The sequence below is a fragment of the Ostrea edulis genome, chromosome 1, assembly GCF_947568905.1.
Source record: "Ostrea edulis chromosome 1, xbOstEdul1.1, whole genome shotgun sequence".
NCBI classification, from domain to species: Eukaryota; Metazoa; Mollusca; class Bivalvia; order Ostreida; family Ostreidae; genus Ostrea; species Ostrea edulis.
The window spans coordinates 84,518,875-84,540,755 of record NC_079164.1 but is presented as its reverse complement, the minus strand read 5'-3'; the positions used below and the strand labels follow the sequence as shown (position 1 = coordinate 84,540,755).

The window sequence follows — 21,881 nt, the reverse complement described above, 5'->3', positions numbered from 1 at the left end:
CCATATCAAATTTCTCTTGTGTAGCATTCTTCCTTAAATCAAGACACATAATATTTGCATACAAGTTTCAATCTAACTTACATAAACACAGAATGGAGACAACTTTTACAAGGACATCTGGTGGTCCACATTCAAAAAATGGTTCTGTGGTGTACAGTGCAAAGCTCATAGCCACCACCCCAAAGAGAGCCGGCTTTAAGATCAGGACGGAGGTCCAAGCAAATAAGAACGCTGGAATGGGTCCCAGGGTCTTATGGAAGGGTCCAAAAGCCTCTTTAAGATACACATATTCTGCTCCAGATTTGGTGATTAATGTTCCAAGTTCAGCATACGATAAAGCACCTAAAACATAGAGAAAAGGACCCCAATCATAACCAATACATTCATTTTGAATTCCTAAAATTGTATTTTGTTGCGGATTTTCCCTGTGAATATGCTGAAGTGTGTTTTTTCTGTTTAATTGTATTAGAAAACCAGACCAAAGCCTCCGTTAGATTGAGTGCAAGAATGAATTTTGAATATCTGAAGATAAATACTTACAGTTTTGATACATGAATATGTAGTTTGCATGTTAAACCAATCTAGAGCATTCTATATGATAATCTATGATTAGCTCATAGAAATTAATTATTTAAGAGCATATTTGCTAAAAAATACTACAATATATATGTACCAAAGTAAATCTGATTATGACATCAGAGAGTGTCAAAATGGGGTAGATGCAAAGAGATTTATTTTTGTGAGTTAGACGGAAAAAAAGTTTGTGTAACAAAACAAAATGTGACTTTGACAACAGAATGCTTGAAATTTCGTGATATTAGCACAGTGGGAGAATTAGGGCTGTTCCAAGACCAAGATCAGTGCGGAGGGCATCCTGGCACTTGATTAAAGTTTGCCTACTACCAAAACAGGTTTGTCATCATAGTCTCTCCAATATGCTAGCATATTATTGTGTGGAGGACTAGATGACAAACACCCCTAACAGGTTAACTTGCCTCCTGCAAAATCACATCCCTTCAATTACGAGCATAAAATTTTCTGTCAATGTTTTTGAAGAAATTCAACATAAAGCAAAATATTTAAAACAAATGTATGCCACTTTAAAAAAAAAAAAAAAAAAATTATTTCCGTTGTAAATTCAATCTTTGAATGCAAAATTTTCCAAAACAGTAATCGTATCCAAAATTTTATTGGGATGATTCACAGAGGAGTTAACACATGAAACCATATCTGTCACTCCAAGATGTCCGGGAGGATCTATATGGCTTCTCTAGAGAATTTGCTGCTAAAGTGCCATGGACGTCTCTCCGTAGAGGCCTTTCTGGAATCAGCCCTCCTGGAACATAATTCAAGACATTTCATATTTCTCAAAAAAATATTGATGTTGGCAATGGTTGTTGGCATAGCCTCTGCTTTCCTCATCATCTGCTGCTTTACTTGGAACTGTTCCAGAAAGTTTTTTTGTGGAGGATTAACTGGCCTACTTATCCTTAACACTCAAAGATGTTTTAAAAGGAAAAAGACCAACGGGTGGTTAGTTTGAGGTGACATTTTTGTCTCTCCAAGATGTCCGGGAGGGCAAAATGGCACCTATGTTCCTTCATATGGATGGAATCAAGACTGAAGCTGATGAACAAATGATGAAAATGAGGATGATGGAGGAGATTAATTTCAACATGTACAAAGGAACTTCTCACTCAGACACTTGTTTTAATCGTATTTAAAAAAGTAACCATGACGGCTCTCTGCGTTTGACATCATCAGCCTCAGTTTGGGCAAATTTGTTGGAATGTGTCAGATTGTCTCTCCAAAGCTGACCACTGGAGGGCTAACTGGCACCAAATTGTATCACCTACATCAGCACAGTGCTGCAATGTCTCTCCACGCACACAGGAGGGCAAGTCAGCACCTGCTAGCACAAGGGTGTGCATCGTCAGATAATCATGCCCACTTCTAAAATACATCAATTTCATGATTTTCACCATCGTTTCCCCTCTAATTATCAATTCCCCAACCAGAATTAAATATGAATTATTTAATATTTACAATCCATGAGCATGAATACCAGACCATGCACTCAAGTGACAGAATGATCAGTTTCTACATCGTTTTGAACTCCAATCAATATTTTTGTACATATTTCAGTGATTGATATGATATTTGAGAGGAAACCTTTCAGGTTTCATTTTCTTCCATATAGGTCTATACTGCATGCTCAAATTTGACAAATCCCAAAAGTCACACATTTTATTGGAGAAAATGCAGTTAATAATTAGAAAATAAATGTTAATGTCTACGTTGAAGAAATTAAAGCAACGGTATCAGTGGGGATTTAAATTGTCATGCACACAATAGATCAAATCAAATGCTAGACGATTAAAGCTACCCACATGGGATATAAATGATAATGTATGCACAAATCAGAGCCAGTTGGCATTGAAATAAATCTTTTAAATCCAACAATGTGAGAATATTAAAAAGATTACAGAGTGAGACAACAATTTTGATCATTAGTCTTTCCAAATAGGTGTCTACCATCCATCGGAATGATGCTCCAGAATAAAAGCTTCAACATTAACCAAATTTCCTCTCTTTTTTTTTAATTAATAAAAAGCATAGCATTTTAGTCATTAACAAAATTTACTTTCAAATTGCTAATGAAAAAATGTTTAGCTACATGGTGATAAGGTGATGTGTGTTCACAAGCAATGACACAAAGATGAGATTATTTTTGATCTTCCTATAGGTCATGTGCCAGTTCCAGACTAATGCTAAGATTCTATGGAGTAAACCAAACAAGACAACAACAAAAACTTCTAAGACTATAAAATGCAGCAGTGAGTTTGATATATGCATTGTACAGTACATAACCAGAACATCACATGGCATGATATACAAAACCAAAACCGTGAAAATAAAAAAAAAACTACTAAAGGATGGATTGACATCTACATGTACATGTAAATGTACTCTTTCCTAGTAAGCAAAGAGAAAAAAGCCGAATAATCTCCCCGAAAATAACAACCAATAAATCAAATGAAATGTGTATGTACTTATATGATTAGAGTTAAATGAATACTTTCAATGGATTTCAATGAGTATGCAAATTATGATTTGAAGAATAATAAAATAAAAACTGAAACTGGCAAATGACAGACTACTCAAAGTGTTGACTTCTGGGACTGGAGTAACAGAAAGCTGGTTACTCAGGTCCCAATTATTTCTCTGTCTCATGCATTCAGTAACTGATCATTCTACCACTACGTCAAACTAAGTCAGGACCCAAGACCAGGCTAGCTGTACAGACCAAGGGGCAATCTTGGAGGAGGGTGCTGGCTTGCTTCATTGCCTCTTACCGAAAATAATAACAATTATACTCGGTGAAACTGACAAACCTACACCCTCGTGTGCGACAGACAGGAATATATTGGTGGGGCAAAATTTCACATTGTAATTTCCTCTTTTTCCAAAAAGAGCCATGTTTATCCCTCCTTCTAATTAAAATTTTTGGAACAGCCCCTTTCCCTGAAAAAAAAGGGAAAGAGAAATTATGGAGAGGGGCAACAACTGATTCAGGTGGAATACTACCAGTTTCTTCAAGCATTCCCTTACGTTGCAGAGTTAAATACAAAAGCATGCACGCAATGAAACATAAACTTAAAAGCAGCCCATCCCAATTTAATGATCCTGGGATACATTGAAGTATAAAGTGCAAGACCTTAATGGTTACCCTGTTTTCAATTATACATCTACCAGCCCTGAATCAGTTTTCATTTCAATTTATGCAAAAAACAGACTGATCGCTTCTATAGAACACCAGCTTCAAAGAGGGCATTACATCTGATTCCTCATGGCCGCCTTCATCTTGTTCAGTCCTCGGGAAGTTGAAGTTGACCTGTGTGCAAGAAAACATGTTTTAAAACATTTTATGGTGGGGAGTTTAAAACTTCCCCATGCAAAACAATCTTTACAAGCATATTTTTTTTTTTTAACTTTGGACAAATTTTGTGATCAGAGAACAATTCTAATTAAATACAGAGAGAATTGCTGAAACTGATTCTTGGGACCAAACACCAATATATAAGGACTTACCCATACCAAGCATGCAAATACATGTACATAGGTAATATTGATGGTACATAGCATTCCTATATACAAATAATACCTAAGCTTTCAAAGCTTCCATTTGATATTACAGGATTTTAAGATCTATATTCATGTTTAAAGTATATATTTATAACCCACACAACTTTGACCTTGCACCCTGGGTGGTGTTCTTACCAAAGAGACTGATGAAGCCACAACCGACCCACACCAGGAGACTCAGACCTACAGAACCGGTTCCTGCCAGCACACCCTTTGGGGAGATAAAGATTCCTGACCCTGAAAATTAAGATTCATCTATTAACATAATAATCTGAAATTCACTACAAGAACTTGGGTATACACATAATTATTATATAATCAATCTTGAGAGTTACATAATCCAAATACTTTTCAAGAATAAAGATTTATCACATGTTTACTCATTTATCTGGTGGATATCACCCATTACATAAACTTTGATTATTACACTATGTTTTCTTACGCTGTTTGTGACCTCACAAACACACGTCAATTTAACGTAGTTTGTTTATAAAATGTCAGGAACTAAAATTCCCAACAATTCATACAGTACTGTAAATGAATAACCGAGGGTGGGAGGTGTTGGTTTAACATGTGATAAAAAGAATCACAACTCAATCGTTGAATATAAAAATATGAAACCACAAATCACAGGGTATGTATTTTACAGGATAATTTATAAAATCAGTATTTAAAGTTTGTAAAAATTTTATCAAACAATGTCTTTATTGCATAATGAAAATGTCAAGCTAAAATAGTTTTGTGGGTATTAATTTGTGCAATTTTTTGAAATGAAAAGTTTATAAACAGAGTGGACAGGGCTATGATTTTGTTTACTCATATAATAAATCAAAAATATTTAAACTAACATCACAGCATTGATCAAATTAAATGGTACATGTCTCACATACCTATGTTATAGGATGAAAGACATGTTTGACATTTGATTGAGTTTTATTATCATTAACTATAAAAACAAACATTTTCTAAAATGTTAATCACATGGAAATTGTGCATAATAGCATTACTGTGGATAAATGTACAAGTTGTCACACTAAATATGCATTTTCACTGGGGAAACATGAACAGGTTTTCAATCAACACTTCAATAATCATTTTCATACCATCTGCCATTTTTATGCACAACAAATGCATAAAAAAATCAAAATTATTTTGGGATAGGTATAACAGCCACCTGAGTGGGTTTGGTAACCCCCATTAAATCAATATCTATACTCTTGAATTAGAATGCTTTAATACTCACCGATCATTGTTCCCACAATAAGGCACACTGCTGATAACAGCCCCACCCTTTTTTGCAGATTGACATGATCCAGATCTTCGTTTTTGTCTGGAACTGCCAGCTTTCCCTCCGGATTGTTGTTGAGGGAACCATTACGATGATACAATTTACCACCATTCGCTGCACCGCCATTGATTTCACTTTCCATGTTCTGATGTGGTGGCATATCGTCAGATGATGGGACTAAAATTCATATATAAAAAAACATTACTAGCTGACAGTAAGTGTTTCTGACATGAAACAAACTGAGCCTCCAAACTTATCGATCTCCCTCCCAATGGCATGTTAAATGATGAAATCTTACATAATCTGGGAACTAAACCTCTGTAAAAGAATCTGATGTCATCATAATCGAATAATAGATCGTGATTCCAACAGATTTCCTGTAATCTATATGCAAATCACCAATTTCATAACTTACTCACGTCAAGAATGGAAACTAATCCTGGTAGTACTATAAATCACAGATGTTATGGAGACAAATACAGCCTAATATTTACAGAAAGCCACTCTCATTGATTTGGCGTGACAACCTCTGTCGTGGACTTCACCACAAAAGGAGAGCTTGTTTCTGCTACAGCGCCAGGAACGACTGTTAGAGACATCAATAATGGTCGCTATTTATAGGTTCTCTACACACAAGAATTTTTGCTGGAATTCAGCGCCACACAAAATCCATTAATCAGTACATGCAGTGAACAAACTGCTTGCCAGTAATTCAATGCTAAAATCTCTCCAAGTATCCAAAGAATCACAATACATGCCCCCGGATATCTATGTAATATTTCTAAAAACAAGACAATGAGAGTTTCTCCTTGTCAACAATATACATGTATATTTCATTTTTTAAGAAACAACACATGTTTTAACTTACGTGAATGAGAAGCGGAAGAAGAGCTAAAAGTTTGAACAGTCAGGTACCCATTTCCTTCCTGATCTTGAGGATGCAAATCTACGATAGGGGGCTTACACCTAACAGATGCCTTTGTTTATTGAACAATGTCAAGCAACAAGTGTGAACCATCTAAGATAAAGTATGCTGCTATCTCAGCTGAGCTGCCGGATCATTCTTTCCCTATTCCACATCGCGTTAGATAATCAAACGTGTTGTTAAAAAGGGTTTGTTATTGAATTTTACACCCAAGGTCAGAGAAGAACTATGAAAGTATAATGGCTATGGAACAAGTTTGTCAGCAAGAACACTATAAAATAAATATTGGAATTTGATAAAGATATCACTACTGCTATCATATATGTATCAAGTCTTTGTAATGAGAAGGTACTCCCTAAAACACTAATTTTACAGTAGAAAGTTCCCTCATTTAAATCCCTGACAACGGGAAAATTTACACAGAGTGATTCAATAACTCATTATCAAATTCTGCAGAAAAACTCACCTTTCCATTGATGACCCGAGAATGATTTAAACTTGCAGAATTCCAAAACCATTACACAATTTCCTTCAATTTTACATCACCACAACCAAGGGCATTCAAGGAAATAGTGAGGCAAGTTTACACGTAGCACAAAAGCTCTACCATAGCAATACACAAATTTATAAGGTCTGGTGCATTAGAACAAGATCCTTCAATGCACAATCATTTGTTCTCATATTTGCCAACGTTAATTAAACCCCCAACAGTAACTCTGACGTCAAAAGAGCCGTGAACATAAATATCTGATAAAACGAAATTCTAAACCTTTTGTATATAGTTGTCATTCATTTTTTATTCTGGTGAAATTTCCATATCATGTTTAAAGTGTAAAAACCAGTAACAGATACCCAAGTTTAAAAAATCTTGACACACAAGCAATAAAGCTACAATGCAAAAATTTCCAGGTAAAAAAAACCCACCCCATAAATACCTTTTGCATATTCTTCCATGCTCTTCTTCATGCTCAAAGATGCAATTTTTCGCTACTGCTTCTAAAATATATATATTTCAATTTTTATAATTTTTAAAAAAAAAGAGTCATCAATGAATATATGTTTTTTGCAGCTGCTACATTATTAAGTCCGTGTACCTACAGTGAATTAGCAGTTTATAAAATGTGTCCTCTCCTCAAGATTATGCTTAGCAACTGCAAGTTGAACTTAAGATTAAACCCAAACCCTTATTAATTTGAATAAATATTTAATTTAATATATCATTAATACGGTAAGATGATTAGAAAATCTGCTTAATCACCAAGCTTTTCACCCACATTTTTCAGAGCTGGGATGTCTCGAAATCCACTCACAGTGCCAAGAAAATTAACAGAAGCATGGTTCAGGGGGGCATGTGCCTTCTGTCAGATATTTTTTTAAAGATAGAGTAATGGACAGGTATGACATGATAAGACAGAAAATATAAATGAGGAAAAGGTGCCAAGTGCACACAGAATCAGCTCACTGATCAGCCATTATGGAGTTTGCTTGAAGTCCGAAAATCAGAAGAAAGATGTGATGTCCCGAGAAATACATTGGAATGGTTTCCCCTAAGGTCAAACAGGCAGGGAATGGCCGGATTGTTCAGGATAAGTTAGTATCATTCCTCAGATAACACTACTTCCATGCAAAATTAACATAAAGGTCATTAAAAGTCCATAAAAAATGGAAGCCATAATAAAAAGATTTTAAACGAGTAATGAGACACTAATATTCACGTGCCCTTGATAACCTCAATTTCATTCACAATTCTAATTAATTATAAAGAATTTCTGCAATGAATTAAACCTCCCCTGTAGAAGTGATTTGCTATTATATAAATGGTCAAGAATAATGGATATAAAAGAATTCCTAATAAACAATATTTACTGAGATTAAAGTATGTCCTCTCTGAGGTCAAGTATTTACTGATTATCCTCATTTCTAAGTTCGAGCTTTTAAATTCCCAATTCTTTTTTACTGTACATTAATACTTAGCAGTCTACAATTTTCTTACCGGGCAAATCATTTTATAACACCTCCAAATTTCAGTTTACACTTTAAAAGTTCACAATTTTTAAAACTGAACAAATTTGAGTAGGTCATTGCAAAAATGCAGTAGATCGATACAAAGTTGTTAAAGTTTTGTCAAATAACTACACCATATGATCAAATAAAACAGTTAGCTTATAAATCTTTGTGGAGTTGTGGTCACAACACGTTTAACATTTAAAACATTAAACTAAAAAAGCATTGAAACTAAAGACTCCATTTAATATGTAGAACAGAGGGCTAGGAGTTGTTGACGGTCTAAAATCCTGATAAATTTCTTGACCGCAGCTTAAGATCTCCATTATTCCCAACAATTTCAGTCTGCTTACTTTTTAGACAGAAATCCATAAAAGAATTTAAATTTTTCAACCAACACTATAAGAATACACAAGATCTTTCGGGTAGACCACAAATTTAAACCTGCCATTTAAGCTTTCAAAATTCATTTAAATGTGTTATACTTATTCATTATTAACAGAAGGAATACCAATATTGAATTAATCATTCAAGCCCTGTCCCATTTAATTGAGAAAAATTGGGCTAATACACACTGGTCATCACAAACCTGAAGGTCACCATAATAAACAAACTGAAGTGAGACTACTTTTTTCCCCTATGTTTCCTGCACTATTTGTACTCTATATTTGTACTATATATTTCTACCAAGGTTAATGAATCTTCTATTTAATGCAAACAAATTAGCTGGTTGAAAAATCAGTGTATCTAAAATAAAAAATATAATTATCATGCTGAATTTTGTTTGAAGTAAACAATTTTTTTTTTAAAAACAACAATGAATTTAAATTCATTTTAAAACTTTAAAATTGTTAACCCTCCTCTCCATCCACTTTCTAAATTAAACTGTCATAAAAATCATATGAAGCAAAATATTATTTCCTGCTAAAACATATTTTGAAACAGCAGTAAATTCTAATGCGTTTGATCAAAATGAAAAAGAAAAAATATACAAAATTCCTACTTGTCTTCCAAAACACACACAAATTCAACACAGTGAGCAAAATTTATTGCAACACATCAGCATATTATATTTCTCTGCACATACAAATGTGCCCTGTCGGTATATTACTTTTGATTCTTAGTACTAAACCTACAAGAACAGCTACTGTTAAAAGAAACATAGACTGCTTACCACAAGTATTGAGTTACCCACTCACTGCTCTGCACTTCTCACTCACACACGTGGAAATGAGTCCTAATTCCTACAAACACTCAGTCTTAAAAGATCTACAAAATCCTCAAATCAATACAAACCAGATTCTCTTAGCTTCTCCAACTAAACAACTGGACCAACAGCTTACAGCAGATTAAATATAATACAGTTCAATTGTACAGCTTAAATACTCACTGCAGTCCCTAGTCACATGGAAATAGCGGACAGTATGAAGGAGGGATCCAACATTTTTGTGCTTCCCAACATGCAACCAAATTACAGCAGAAGTGGGACAGATCAATGAATTTTGACCAATGGCAAGACAACGCCTTTTAATTTAACAAGGGAACAGTACCAACAATAGAAGCAGACAATAACATGCACTGACAGTGTGAAATTATTCAATTTAATATGCAGTGCCATCAAGGAAGATTGAATTACAGGACGTAGAATTGAAAACCTGAACTTCAGCACCTAATTACTTTAATTAAGGTTCAAACTGTTGTAGAAATTAATCAAATATGTTGAATTCCAAATGATTTTTTTCTCTCTCTCAATCCAATCAATATTTTAATACACCCACACATTAATGTGACCAGTTAATTAAATGAAATGTATATGACCTACAGTACCACTTTCTTGGTAGTATAATATATTAACTACATGAAAACTAAAAATACATTCACAACAAAAACAGATTTTCCTCCTTCATTTTCATCTTATTAATAATGCACAAAAATATAAATGAAATTCAACAAGGTGAATGGGTTCTTTCCCAACGTACTGGTACACCTCGAACATGTTTAGTCAGCAGCTAGGACGTGCAATACAGCACGGCACAGGCGAATCACCTTGATGAAAAACACAGACCAATCAATACTGATGTTTGTTAGATGTAAAGGAATGACAATCCAAAGTGGATTTTAGATTATATAGAAACATTTCACCTGTCTGCCATTCATTATGCAATGTACAATGACACTGTATTTAACAATGTAACACACAATTACATCATCACTATACCATTTTAGAAAGAGTCAACTAGTTAAAAGAATAGGTCATGGGCAAAGCTACTGACCTGAGCTAAAAAAAATATTTTTTTTTAAAAACTTCAGATTTCCCATTGTGGTCTCTCAGACACGTGGTGATTAATTTGGACCTGCGTTACTACATGATTAAGTAGCATGCAGCCTTTCCATTCTTGAAAAGATGTAAAACAATTCTTTATGCATGCATATTTCAAAATAACTTTGTGGAGCCCATTTGCTGTAACAGGGCCCCATCATGGTTACTGAATTTGTCAACTAGTAAAATAAAAATTGACAAACAAAATGAAAATGAATTGGAAGAAAACATCACATGTCTACTTTTGGTTGTTATTTTTTGGGGCCCATGTTGGGGATTAGGGGAGGAAGGGCCGGATTCCAACAAAAAAACTACATTCCATTATCCAAAGATGTGTAGTGCCATGTTTGGTAAATTGAAAGACACATGAGATACATTTCATGTGAGTGCTGTGGAGTTCAACACAATAAAATTCTATGAATTCATCTGTTAATGCAAGCAATTAACTTGATGCACTTAGACTTAAAAGACGCGTGTGCACTGTCATCCATAAACAAGATTGCTTCCAAAGGCTATTGCCTTTTATTTTTAAAGTAATAGCATTTTGATTCAGAGGTTAATACATTAGTAATTGTAAATGACAGTTTCTCTAGGTTGTGGCTTATGTGTTGATCAACAGGTGAAATAGCACTACTAGTACAGTATATACTAACATCAACACCACAGACACAATGGATCACCACCCCTGGTTTCCTCATACAAAACAACCTTAACTGTTGTTGAAAGTGCTATAATCAGAACTGGATGCCCAGCAGTAACTGGCCATACAGATTCAGTGTACTAATTTTTCAATATTCCAAGAAACAACAATGTCTTTGAATTCAAACACTCCTTAATGTGCTGTGACAGTTAAGGTGGCTCACGTACTATACCTTGTAAGGGTTTATCAAATCAGCATGAAATAATTTAGTCATGAAAGATATGATATGTAATAAGTACATGTGTCAAAAAGGCAAAAAATATGCAATTTTGGAGAAAGAGATGTTATTTTCAACAAAAAAAAATCTTCAATGAAGAAAAACAAGAGACAAATGTGAATTTAAACTCGGGATCTGCGGGTCATGCAGTAACCCGATACCTTATCCACCGAGCTTAACATAGATCTATATACAAACAAATCAATTGATACATTGTCAAGTAATTTTACAAAACATTAGAATCGCCATCTTGTGACGTTGTGTCATAAAATGTACCAGTTTTGCCGTAGTGAGCTACCTTAAAGCTACTCTTCATTTGGACAGAATTCACACTTGCACTTTTCACAGCTAGAAATGCACTTATAGCAGGATAGACCCACATACTTCCTAAAATACTGATCTTGTAACAGTTTACATGCAGCATACCCTGCGATCAAAGTTATCTAACTTGTCAGTTGACAGCACTAGTTACATAACGTCTGGAAAACTTTTTATCATATAGTCAATCTCACCTACTCTATTGCTCATTATTGTGGTGCACCACAATATAATTGCACTTATACATATATTCCCTGTCAGTTCTGAGCACATTCACCATTACATTAAATACAAAACTAAGTTGGAACAATTCACATAAGATATATACCTCTACTCTTCTTGAAATAATACTGCAACCTGAAGGATATATATATGCAATGTTTTCTCTAAAATAATTTTTTCATCTCTTCGATATTAAGAGTTTTTGTACGATTTCTGAAATAGGTTTTTGTATGATTTTCTAAAAAAGGTTTTTGAGTTTTAGTTTGTTGTAATATTTTCATATTTTGAATATCAGCCTGGGTAGCTCAGTGGTTAGATCACCTATAACTATAGTCATGTAAAGTTCTGGATTCGAAACCCGATTGTTCTAAAGATTTTTCTCTCCTTCTTTGCTACAGTGATTTCCATACAGCTTACTGTAATATATTAGAGTTGTCTTTACATTTTTTTTTTTTTACTTCAAACAACCAGGAACTGTCCAAATTATATGCTAATTACTCTTAAACAGACATGGTAATATACTCCAAGATATTTTGTAGAAACAAGCAAATTATATGTGAAATATGTCACAAAATATTATATTGAATTATATCATTGAGAAATGTCATGTATGTCCATAATGAATTTTTAAAAAAAAAAATAGCAGCTAGAGGTCAGACACATTAAGGGAGCTAATCATTTCCCATATCATGTCTACTTCAGTATCGAGCTTCTTCATAGTTGTATTTCAAATTCAACTTTCCACAAAAAATGAGCATGAAATACTAACTGCAAGCCCTCAAACTGACTGTTAACCAAAATCATGGCATATTTGGACAGGAAAACATCAATCAGCCCCTAATACCTAAATCCCTTGACTTAGTCTTTGTCAAAACAATTGTTAAGGAAATATACCACGTTATCAAAATATATCACACTGTATACACTCGACTCAGTTAATTCAGCTTTACTGAGAGCAAAATAGACTTATAAATAAACTTAGAGTCTAGTTCATCATGAAACAAAAAAACACCTCACATTGTCTACAGTTTACCTGATTAAGGTTACACATCCCTTAGTAGTTCTCAAGAAAATTGATCGAGTTCTGTACGGTATCTTGAATGAAGAAATTACTATCATCTACTATTTCGGTAGCCAGCAATTCATGTAAACAGTATTAATTAAACGGAAAACTTGGGTCTTTACTCTTATCATTACAAACGAAAATGCTCCGTCTCCAGTATTATGCAATTATCAACATCCACGTACATCTTGATGATATTGCTGGTGGGCTTGAGAATTTTCCATAAATACATTATAGAGTTTTCATAAGTAATCTAAATCTGTTAATCATACTGGGCAATTCCTGGAAAATTATCGACTGGTTAATTAAATAGAATGGCAAAGGATATTAAGTTGCAATAGTAGACACCAATATTGGTCTAATCTCATTTCCAATAAATATACCATTACTATACAAATGTATGACGATAGTTACAGAAAATAAACTGCACGTGTCCGTCGTTTTAGCGTGGTACAATGTAGTACATATCAGATAGTAATTAAACTAAACATTTACAAAACATTGCTATACTTTTCCCAACTTTTGGTACTCTGACCTCCGGGAAATAATTGGCATGGAAGTCCTAGCTGATATCTATTGCTGTGTACATTCAAGCCTGACTACACTACACAGTCCTGTCAATAAGAAAAACACTACACTTATATATGAAGCCATTTATCATAAGCAAAAAAATAAATTCCCAGATGTATAAGTTATGAAACATAGCTGAGAGGTATACATTGTTAATAAAAGCAGTTTACTTGGTCAATACAATTAAGGCTAAGAAGGCAATTAATTACTACTTCTGTACACATGACCAAAAAAAAAAAGCAATTAATTACTCTTTCCCTACACAAGGCAAAAAAAAGAAGAAGAAGCAATTAATTACTGCTTCTGAAGACGCAGAAACACAATCAAGGGACAATTCTAATTCTCTTTCCATCCACTAGGAAATAATTTTAGTAAAATATATGGCAATAAAGCTTTTCAGAGTTTCTGGGTAAAGAAATGAAAATGTGTGCGTATAAATTGCTTCAACCCAAACAATCAACACCAGCTGTAGTATTGTGCAATTTCTGTTAATAAAATCATCTTCATCCAATGGTTTTAAATCATTTCACTTTAAAGAGCTACACTCTTTCATTGCTAGCACTGTTAGCTACTAGTAGTACCCAAGCTTTACAGAATATACCGATTGTCTCGATTGTGGTCCAGTGGGTTGGTAAGGAAGTATACTATGTAACATAATATCATAACGACTGACTTCCAATTAAAATATGAATGAAAATATAAATATCAGTAATATTTGTCTATTCCTTTTAGAGTTAATTGCAATGCTGAGTAGCTCAGTTGGTTAGCATATCAACTGCTGAACTGTAGATCACGGGTTCGACTCCAGCATGGATTTCAATTTTTTTTCTCCAGATTATAGTTTCTAATTAAACTGCATTTTCTTTAATAAATGAAGTGAATTTGAAAGTTTTCAATTTCAAAATATTTTCATACATGTACTCTGGCGTAGTATTCCTCCTTAAATCCCAGCCTGGTCCCTTAATGATGTAGGAAAATGAGTACTGGGATAAATTAAGGAACTTCAGCAGTAAAAGGGTACCTGTTTGGACTTGGGGGGGGGGGGGGGGGGATTAACTGGTGATGGAGTGATGTCCCATCCTATCCAGGGGAGTCTATACTAACAGCACCACTTAATCCTCTCCTATTCATTTCTGATATACAGTGAAGGGATATATAATTTTACGTGGCAGTCATGCGCACTCTCAATAAAAAATATTTTTTAAAAAGTATAATGAGATTTTATCTACCATTTTACACTACATTCATCTACTTAATTCTAAAAAATTAAAAGACAGAAATAGAAAATGTTGAGACATATCAGACAAGCTCTAATTACTTGTAAAGCCAGTTTAAATTCCTACCTCTATCTACTGTACATTATAGTCAATCAATAGTTTTGTGCCATACCTTAATGTTAAACGATGTAGAAATCTCACCACTGTTAAGCAATTTTCCTCCCTATATATACACCTAGACAATCCCATTCTGAATTATCATCATCAAAGTATTGAAATTGAAGTGACTTCTTACATCAACAAATTTCAAGTGCTAAATAAACAGCGCTCTGCCTTCAGTACTCAGACTAAACAGTACAGTTTAAAAAGAGCCTTCATTCATAATAGCAGTACCTGGTCAATAGTATCAATATAAATGTATATCTAAAAAAATCTATTGTTGACTGTACACAACCCTACATTACTAGGTATTGTATGAACCTTTCTATGGTTATAAAACACCAGGTATCTGCATCATTTTATTCTTCATTTATTCGTTAAAAATCAACACTTGATAATATTATGCCTTATAATTAATAGATTGAAAACTGTACTGCCTTTTGCCTTTTACATACAATGTGGTAAGATTTTATATATGTGGTGATTTTTATTGTGGTGGTAACTTTTTATATATGTTATAATTTTTATAGTGATGGTGTGGTTGTCACCACCTGTTGTGGTAACATTTATATATGTGGTATTTTTTGTTGTGGTGGTAACTTTTTATATATGTGGTAATTTTTTAGTGGTGGAGTGGTTGTCACCACCTGTTGTGGTAACATTTATATATGTGGTATTTTTTGTTGTGGTGGTAACTTTTTATATATGTGGTAATTTTCATAGTGGTGGTGTGGTTGTTACCATCTGTTGTGGTGACATTTATATGTGCTGATTTTTATTGTGGTGGTATGGTTGTTAACTACCTGTTGTGGTAACATTTATATGTGCTGATTTTTATTGTGGTGGTATGGTTGTTAACTACCTGTTGTGGTAACATTTATATGTGCTGATTTTTATTGTGGTGGTATGGTTGTTAACTACCTGTTGTGGTAACATTTATATATGTGGTAATTTTTATTGTGCCGGTACGGTTGTAACCACCTGTTTCCCCAAACATAACACATGAAATAACAATGTACAACAATCTTTAGGTATTTCTTGTTTTCTCTCTGTACAAGTTCAAAACACTGTTAAAAGCACTAAACCACTAGTAAGACATGGTAAATGAATGATAAAGGGTTTAATGACATTGCTAGTGATGTTTGCATCAGCTTCTGAAATTTCGTCAGAAATATTGACCCTGTATTTATAGATTCTATTGACCTTCAGAAGGATCCCTATTGCTCTGTCTTGCTTACCTAAATAAAAGTACACATTAATCTTAAAGAAAAATGGGAGCTCCCACATCAAAGACTGGTATGTGTACCTACACTGTACATCATCAGGCTCCAGATCTGCCCCCCAAAAAACAAAACAAATGTCATACTCATAACAATATTCATGTAATTGTGTTGACTTGCAGACAGAGCGGTGTCCTAATGAGCTCTATTTGTCTGAGTTATAGTTCAGGGGGATGAAGCGCATGTCAATTATGTATCATGTACATAGCAACCTGTGGTATTAGTTTCTATGCATTTAAAAGGGACACATTCAAGAGGATCGAGTCTTAAGATATTATGCATTACAACAGAGTTGTTAATTATTCAATGATGCTTTGTGCATTACAACAGAGTTGTTAATTATTCAGTGATGCTCAGCTCCAGTGGTCAGATGGGTTAAATGGTCAGCTGTACCATTTCTGTTGTAAGTCGATTAGTCAGTAAATGATTGATCATAGTGACATATGTGTTATGTATAAGAATACGTCCAATCATCTGATGATCACAGTATAGATTCAAACACCCAGCCCATCAGAATACATGTCACTGTAAATAAGAATACATGAAGCAACGGACACAACTGAGAAAACAAGTCACAGCAAAATAAATGGTATTATTAATGTCTCTAATCTAAGTTCACTTTTTTAATTGGACCACACAAACAAGCACTTTACAAAGCAAAACGCAAAAGCAATGCAATGAAATCGGTATAGTATGGGATAAAGCAAATAGAATTATTCAGAATCCTTAATAAAAAAGGATGGCTGAAATACATATCTGCTAAAATCAACCGATCCTTCTCCCCTCACTGTTACCTCACTGATTGTGTGATACCAGAGAGCATACATCGACTAACAACTTGACAGTATAGTGTAGATTTCCTTATTTTACGTGAGTACTAATAATATCACAAAATGACTCAAATAGACATCAAATCGTGAGATTTTACATGTATTTCAGCAAGAAAAAATAAAAGCAAGAAACTTTGTGAATGGTGGTTTTTCCTAAATTATTGATGATAAATTCCTTACGCTATTTAAGAATCCAAAGTACTGCCTATACCCCCCCTCCCCAGGCTTTTAGTTAACGCCTTACGTACTCTGTAATGGGTTATTTGATATCAACTTTTTTGCTTTCATTTCAGTAGAGGTTGGAGTCATTCTAGAGGGATCAAATTTAATTATCAATATGATGTCCATGATTACAATACGTAATATACCCACACAACCCACTGAAACCAAATCAAATTGACTTTACACATCATATGTGTGACAGGAAAAGAGAAAATGCATTGGACCACAGATTTGAAACCTGGACCTCTGAATCTCTAGTCAACTGCCTCTACCAACTGAGCTATCTGGACACCAGTGATTGAACCTGGCAGACCACCACAATAAAATGCATTTTGTCGAAACGATTTTTTCCTCTATATTGGTAACCCTCTCTCCTCCCCCCCCCCCCCCCCCCCCCCCCCTGTTTTCTGACAATCTCTTCTACTCATAAGCAACAAACTGTTATATAATGTATGAATTATCAGTTTGGCTATTGAATATGACTATTAACTATCACCATTTATCTAAAAACTAAGAACTCTTACTGTTCCTTCATCCCCACCTTCAGGGGACACAACTTTGACATCCCCACCTCCAGGGGGCACAACTTTGACATCGATCCCCATCTCCAGGGGGCACAACTTTGACGTCCCCACCTCCAGGGGACACAACTTTGAAATGTTTGCATACTGTTTGATAATGTGTAATCGTACCATTATTGAGATTTTTTTTATTGTATATACCCATTTTACATTTTGAATTCCTACTCTTAATTTGTGCTCTGTACATTAATCATAATTTGGCAAGTTTGGTTGAAATTGGCAAAATGACTCTTGAGAAGTTGAAAATGTGAAAAATGAACAGATAATAGACGGATGATAAACTTTGGTCAGAAACTTGAACCTAGCTATCAATATAGGTGATCCAGCTAACAAGTAAAAGCAGGTAGAGAGACAGCTGTTCTGTCATAATTAGAAATATATATCGTGAATACAGTCTAAATATGTAGATACTGTAATTGATAAAAAAAAAAATTAGCTGCATTATGTCACTCAACAAGATTTGAGTGGAAATAAAATCTTATTGATTTGAACAGTGAGAAGATGAGTCAAGTAATCTCTGACTTAATAAAAAAATTTCTTCTCCCATTGTCAGCTTTGTTCAGTCTGCACAGTGCAGTTGTTCTTTTATGGTTTTACTTACATGTTATAAAACACCTGGGATAATCCTGATTGGTTCAATCTTCAAACTTTTCCCTTCTATATTTCATTTCAACAGATCATCCAAAGCACTTGTGTTTATTGCATGTAAATGTATTTCTCAATAGAGAAGGAATGACATTTACAAAAATAATAAACGAGATGTTTGTAAAACACATATGCCCCCCCCCCCCCCCCCCCCCCCCCCCGGTGCAAAATTGAAAAGGGTTATACACACACATCATTTAATTGATAGTAGTATCATCAGTTCAAAATATTGAGCAGACAATATCTTCCTATGTCAAGAGTAGATTGACCATGTGACCTAAAAATCAATAGGGGTCATCAACTCCTGAAGATGTACCAGTGTACCAAGATTGATGTCTGTCAAGCAAAGGGTTCTCAAGATATTGAACGGACAGTATATCCCTATGTCCAGTTTTACCCTTGACCTTTGACCATGTGACCTCAAAATCAATAGGAGTCATCTTCTCCTGAAGATGTACCAGTGTACCAAGTTTAATGTCTGTCAAGCAAAGGGTTCTCAAGATATTGAGCAGACAGTATATTCCAATGTCCAGTTTGACCCTTGACCTCTGACCATGTGATCTGAAAATCAATAGGGGTTATCTTCTCCTGATGATGTACCAGTGTACCAAGTTTAATGTCTGTCAAGCAAAGGGTTCTCAAGATATTGAGCGGACAGTATATTCCTATGTCCAGAGTAGATTGACCCTTGACCTTTAACCTTTTCACCTGAAAAACAATAGGGGTCCTCTTCTTTTCATAACCAACCCACATATGAAATATCATTACGATCAAGTGAATGGTTCTCAAGATATTGAGCGGACAACATGTGGTCTACCGACCGACCGACAGGTGCAAACCAATATGCCCCTCTTCTTTGAAGGGGGGCATAAAAAAACCTGCAAGTGCATGATGGGAGTAAAAGGTTCCATAACATACTCAAATTGTTCTCAAACTATCAATCAGTCCTTAATTTTTTTTTTTAATTTAAGAGACATATCATGTATCTCTCGAAAAATTTAAAAAATCTGAATTTGAGAAAACTCACACTGGTCATGGATATTACACTTTTGCTTATAAAGATTAACAGACCACTGAAATTAATTCTCACTCCACTGCTTATAAAGATTAACAGACCACTGAAATTAATTCTCACTCCACAGCTTATAAAGATTAACAGATCACTTAAATTAATTCTCACTCCACTGCTTATAAAGATTAACAGACCACTTAAATTAATTCTCACTCCACTGCTTATAAAGATTAACAGAATACTGAAATTAATTCTCACTCCACTGCTTATAAAGATTAACAGACCACTGAAATTAATTCTCACTCCACTTTATGATCATTATGACAATCCTTACACAATATCATACTGTACCTGTTAATTGTATGTACAATATACATAGTACCATTATATCAAATCTATATATCATAATTCAGAGTTTTATCCTGCTTTTAAAATTTACTACCTATTTCAAATTAATGGGCAATTTTTGAGGATGCAGGTGTGAGATCCCATATCCCATGGAGAGGGAGGTAGGAGAGGGGGGGGGGGGGGGGGTTCTAGGTCTTATCACTAAGAGTATAATTGACTGGTAACAGAGATCATTATCAACATTGTTGGACTTCAATAATAACAGATGTACTGTAACAGAATATAATAAAAAAGGTTTTTTAAAAATTCATACACAATCTAGTGTAGGAAATAAGAGTCGCCAATTTATTTCAAAGTTTTCTACAACTTTCTGTCAAAAGGGGAAAGGTATACAATATTCTTTATTGATAATAAAAAGAACCTTGATAAATCCCTGTAAATAGATTATTGCATGCCATTTTTCATGTTGCATAGAATTCACTTCATTTAGTGAAAAATGCCGTTTTTGTACTCATGACCAGTCAGATTAGCAGTCACATGGTTTTTGGGCTTTTTGGGTTGTTTTTTTTAATGATCTTACACATATTACAAATTAATTGTAAATTGCCTTCACATTTAAAACAATATCTAAGGTATGAACAATAAATTTCCCTATTTCTTTTACTAGAAGATTTTCTATGGTAAAAAAAAAATCTTACTCGTTTCTAAAGTAGTCAAATATTAACAATTTTATATGAAATGCCTCAATTTATATTTAGAAGATATAATCTTTTTTTCTTTAAGCTAAAACAAAATGCCTTCTTCTGTAAATGCAAAATTTGAATACAATGTGAAAAATATATTAACATATTTTGTTCTGCTATGCAACACACTGCAGTCATAAATATTTCTTTGAAAGTTTAATCTGTGAAAAACATCATTCTTTCTAATTTTTCATTAACATTTAAAAAGATAAACAACAAAATTCTTAATTAAGCCAACTCTTTTAATCTGATATAACCAGCTATGCAATGAAATTTCAAAGGACAAGATATGTTACCGATATCTATTTTTCCATTTATGGTTTGTTAGGAAGTTGGCCATTATGACTATGTGTTGTTAATCCTAAACAAAAACGAAATAAAATAGCTATTATTGATTTTATGAGAAAGTAATTGTGGTGTTTCCTGTAAATTATTTCAGTTCTTTGGGAAATAGATGCACGTCTGCTCTTGTAGTTTTGGTATATGATTTCAATTTGTTACACCTAGGGCGTCAGAAATTGGAGAGGAAAATATCAGAGAACTGAAGAATTCTGGGGAGAAGTGTTTAATAAAGTTAATGATTGCTAGAAAGGGGTGTGTAATATTTGTTATCAGAGGCAGGTAGTGTATTTCCAGTATTTTCAGCTTATGATCATCTAGGACACAAAACAGTACGTACATTTTCTATATACAACGCATTTATAAATTACTCACATCTTAGTTTTGTGTGTTCCCAGTTTCCTTCAATGTTTTGCACAAGATGAAGAACTGTTTTCATGTCCACTGTAAAATCATGCATGCATTTCATTCCCGTCCTCAGCAATTATTCTCCTTCTAAACCATTCTGTAAAATGAGTTGAAACATGGAAACTTCCATAATTTAAATTCTAAAACACGACTGTGAAGATGACAGAATTGTAAATAAGTCATCAAAGTTGTCCAATGACAAACAAGAAAGTCAATGGGCCCCAATGCTCACCTGAGCAGCTGTATTTTCCTATAAAATTCTTCAAACCACCATTATGACACCTCAAGGGAGAAGGGTGAGAAGCTCCCCCTGTGGGTGTGTCA

The 21,881-nt window shown here is 34.2% G+C and overlaps 1 protein-coding gene across 6 annotated transcripts in view; it reads right to left on the bottom strand.

Moving 5' to 3' along the window:
• Positions 1 to 21,606, bottom strand: part of LOC125677719 (b(0,+)-type amino acid transporter 1-like) — a 29,333-nt gene extending 7,727 nt beyond the window's left edge. The window contains exons 1-5 of one of the 6 annotated variants that reach the window (XM_048915904.2): positions 21,525 to 21,606; positions 7,295 to 7,355; positions 5,390 to 5,611; positions 4,282 to 4,383; positions 82 to 342 (exon numbers count right to left, since the gene is read on the bottom strand). In XM_048915904.2, the coding sequence (XP_048771861.1) occupies positions 82 to 342; positions 4,282 to 4,383; positions 5,390 to 5,611; positions 7,295 to 7,325 (616 nt within the window). In that variant the 5' untranslated portion in view covers positions 7,326 to 7,355; positions 21,525 to 21,606. The other 5 variants (XM_048915896.2, XM_048915914.2, XM_048915879.2 and 2 more) reach the window with 5 other exon arrangements.
• Between the last annotated feature and the right edge of the window lie 275 nt (positions 21,607 to 21,881).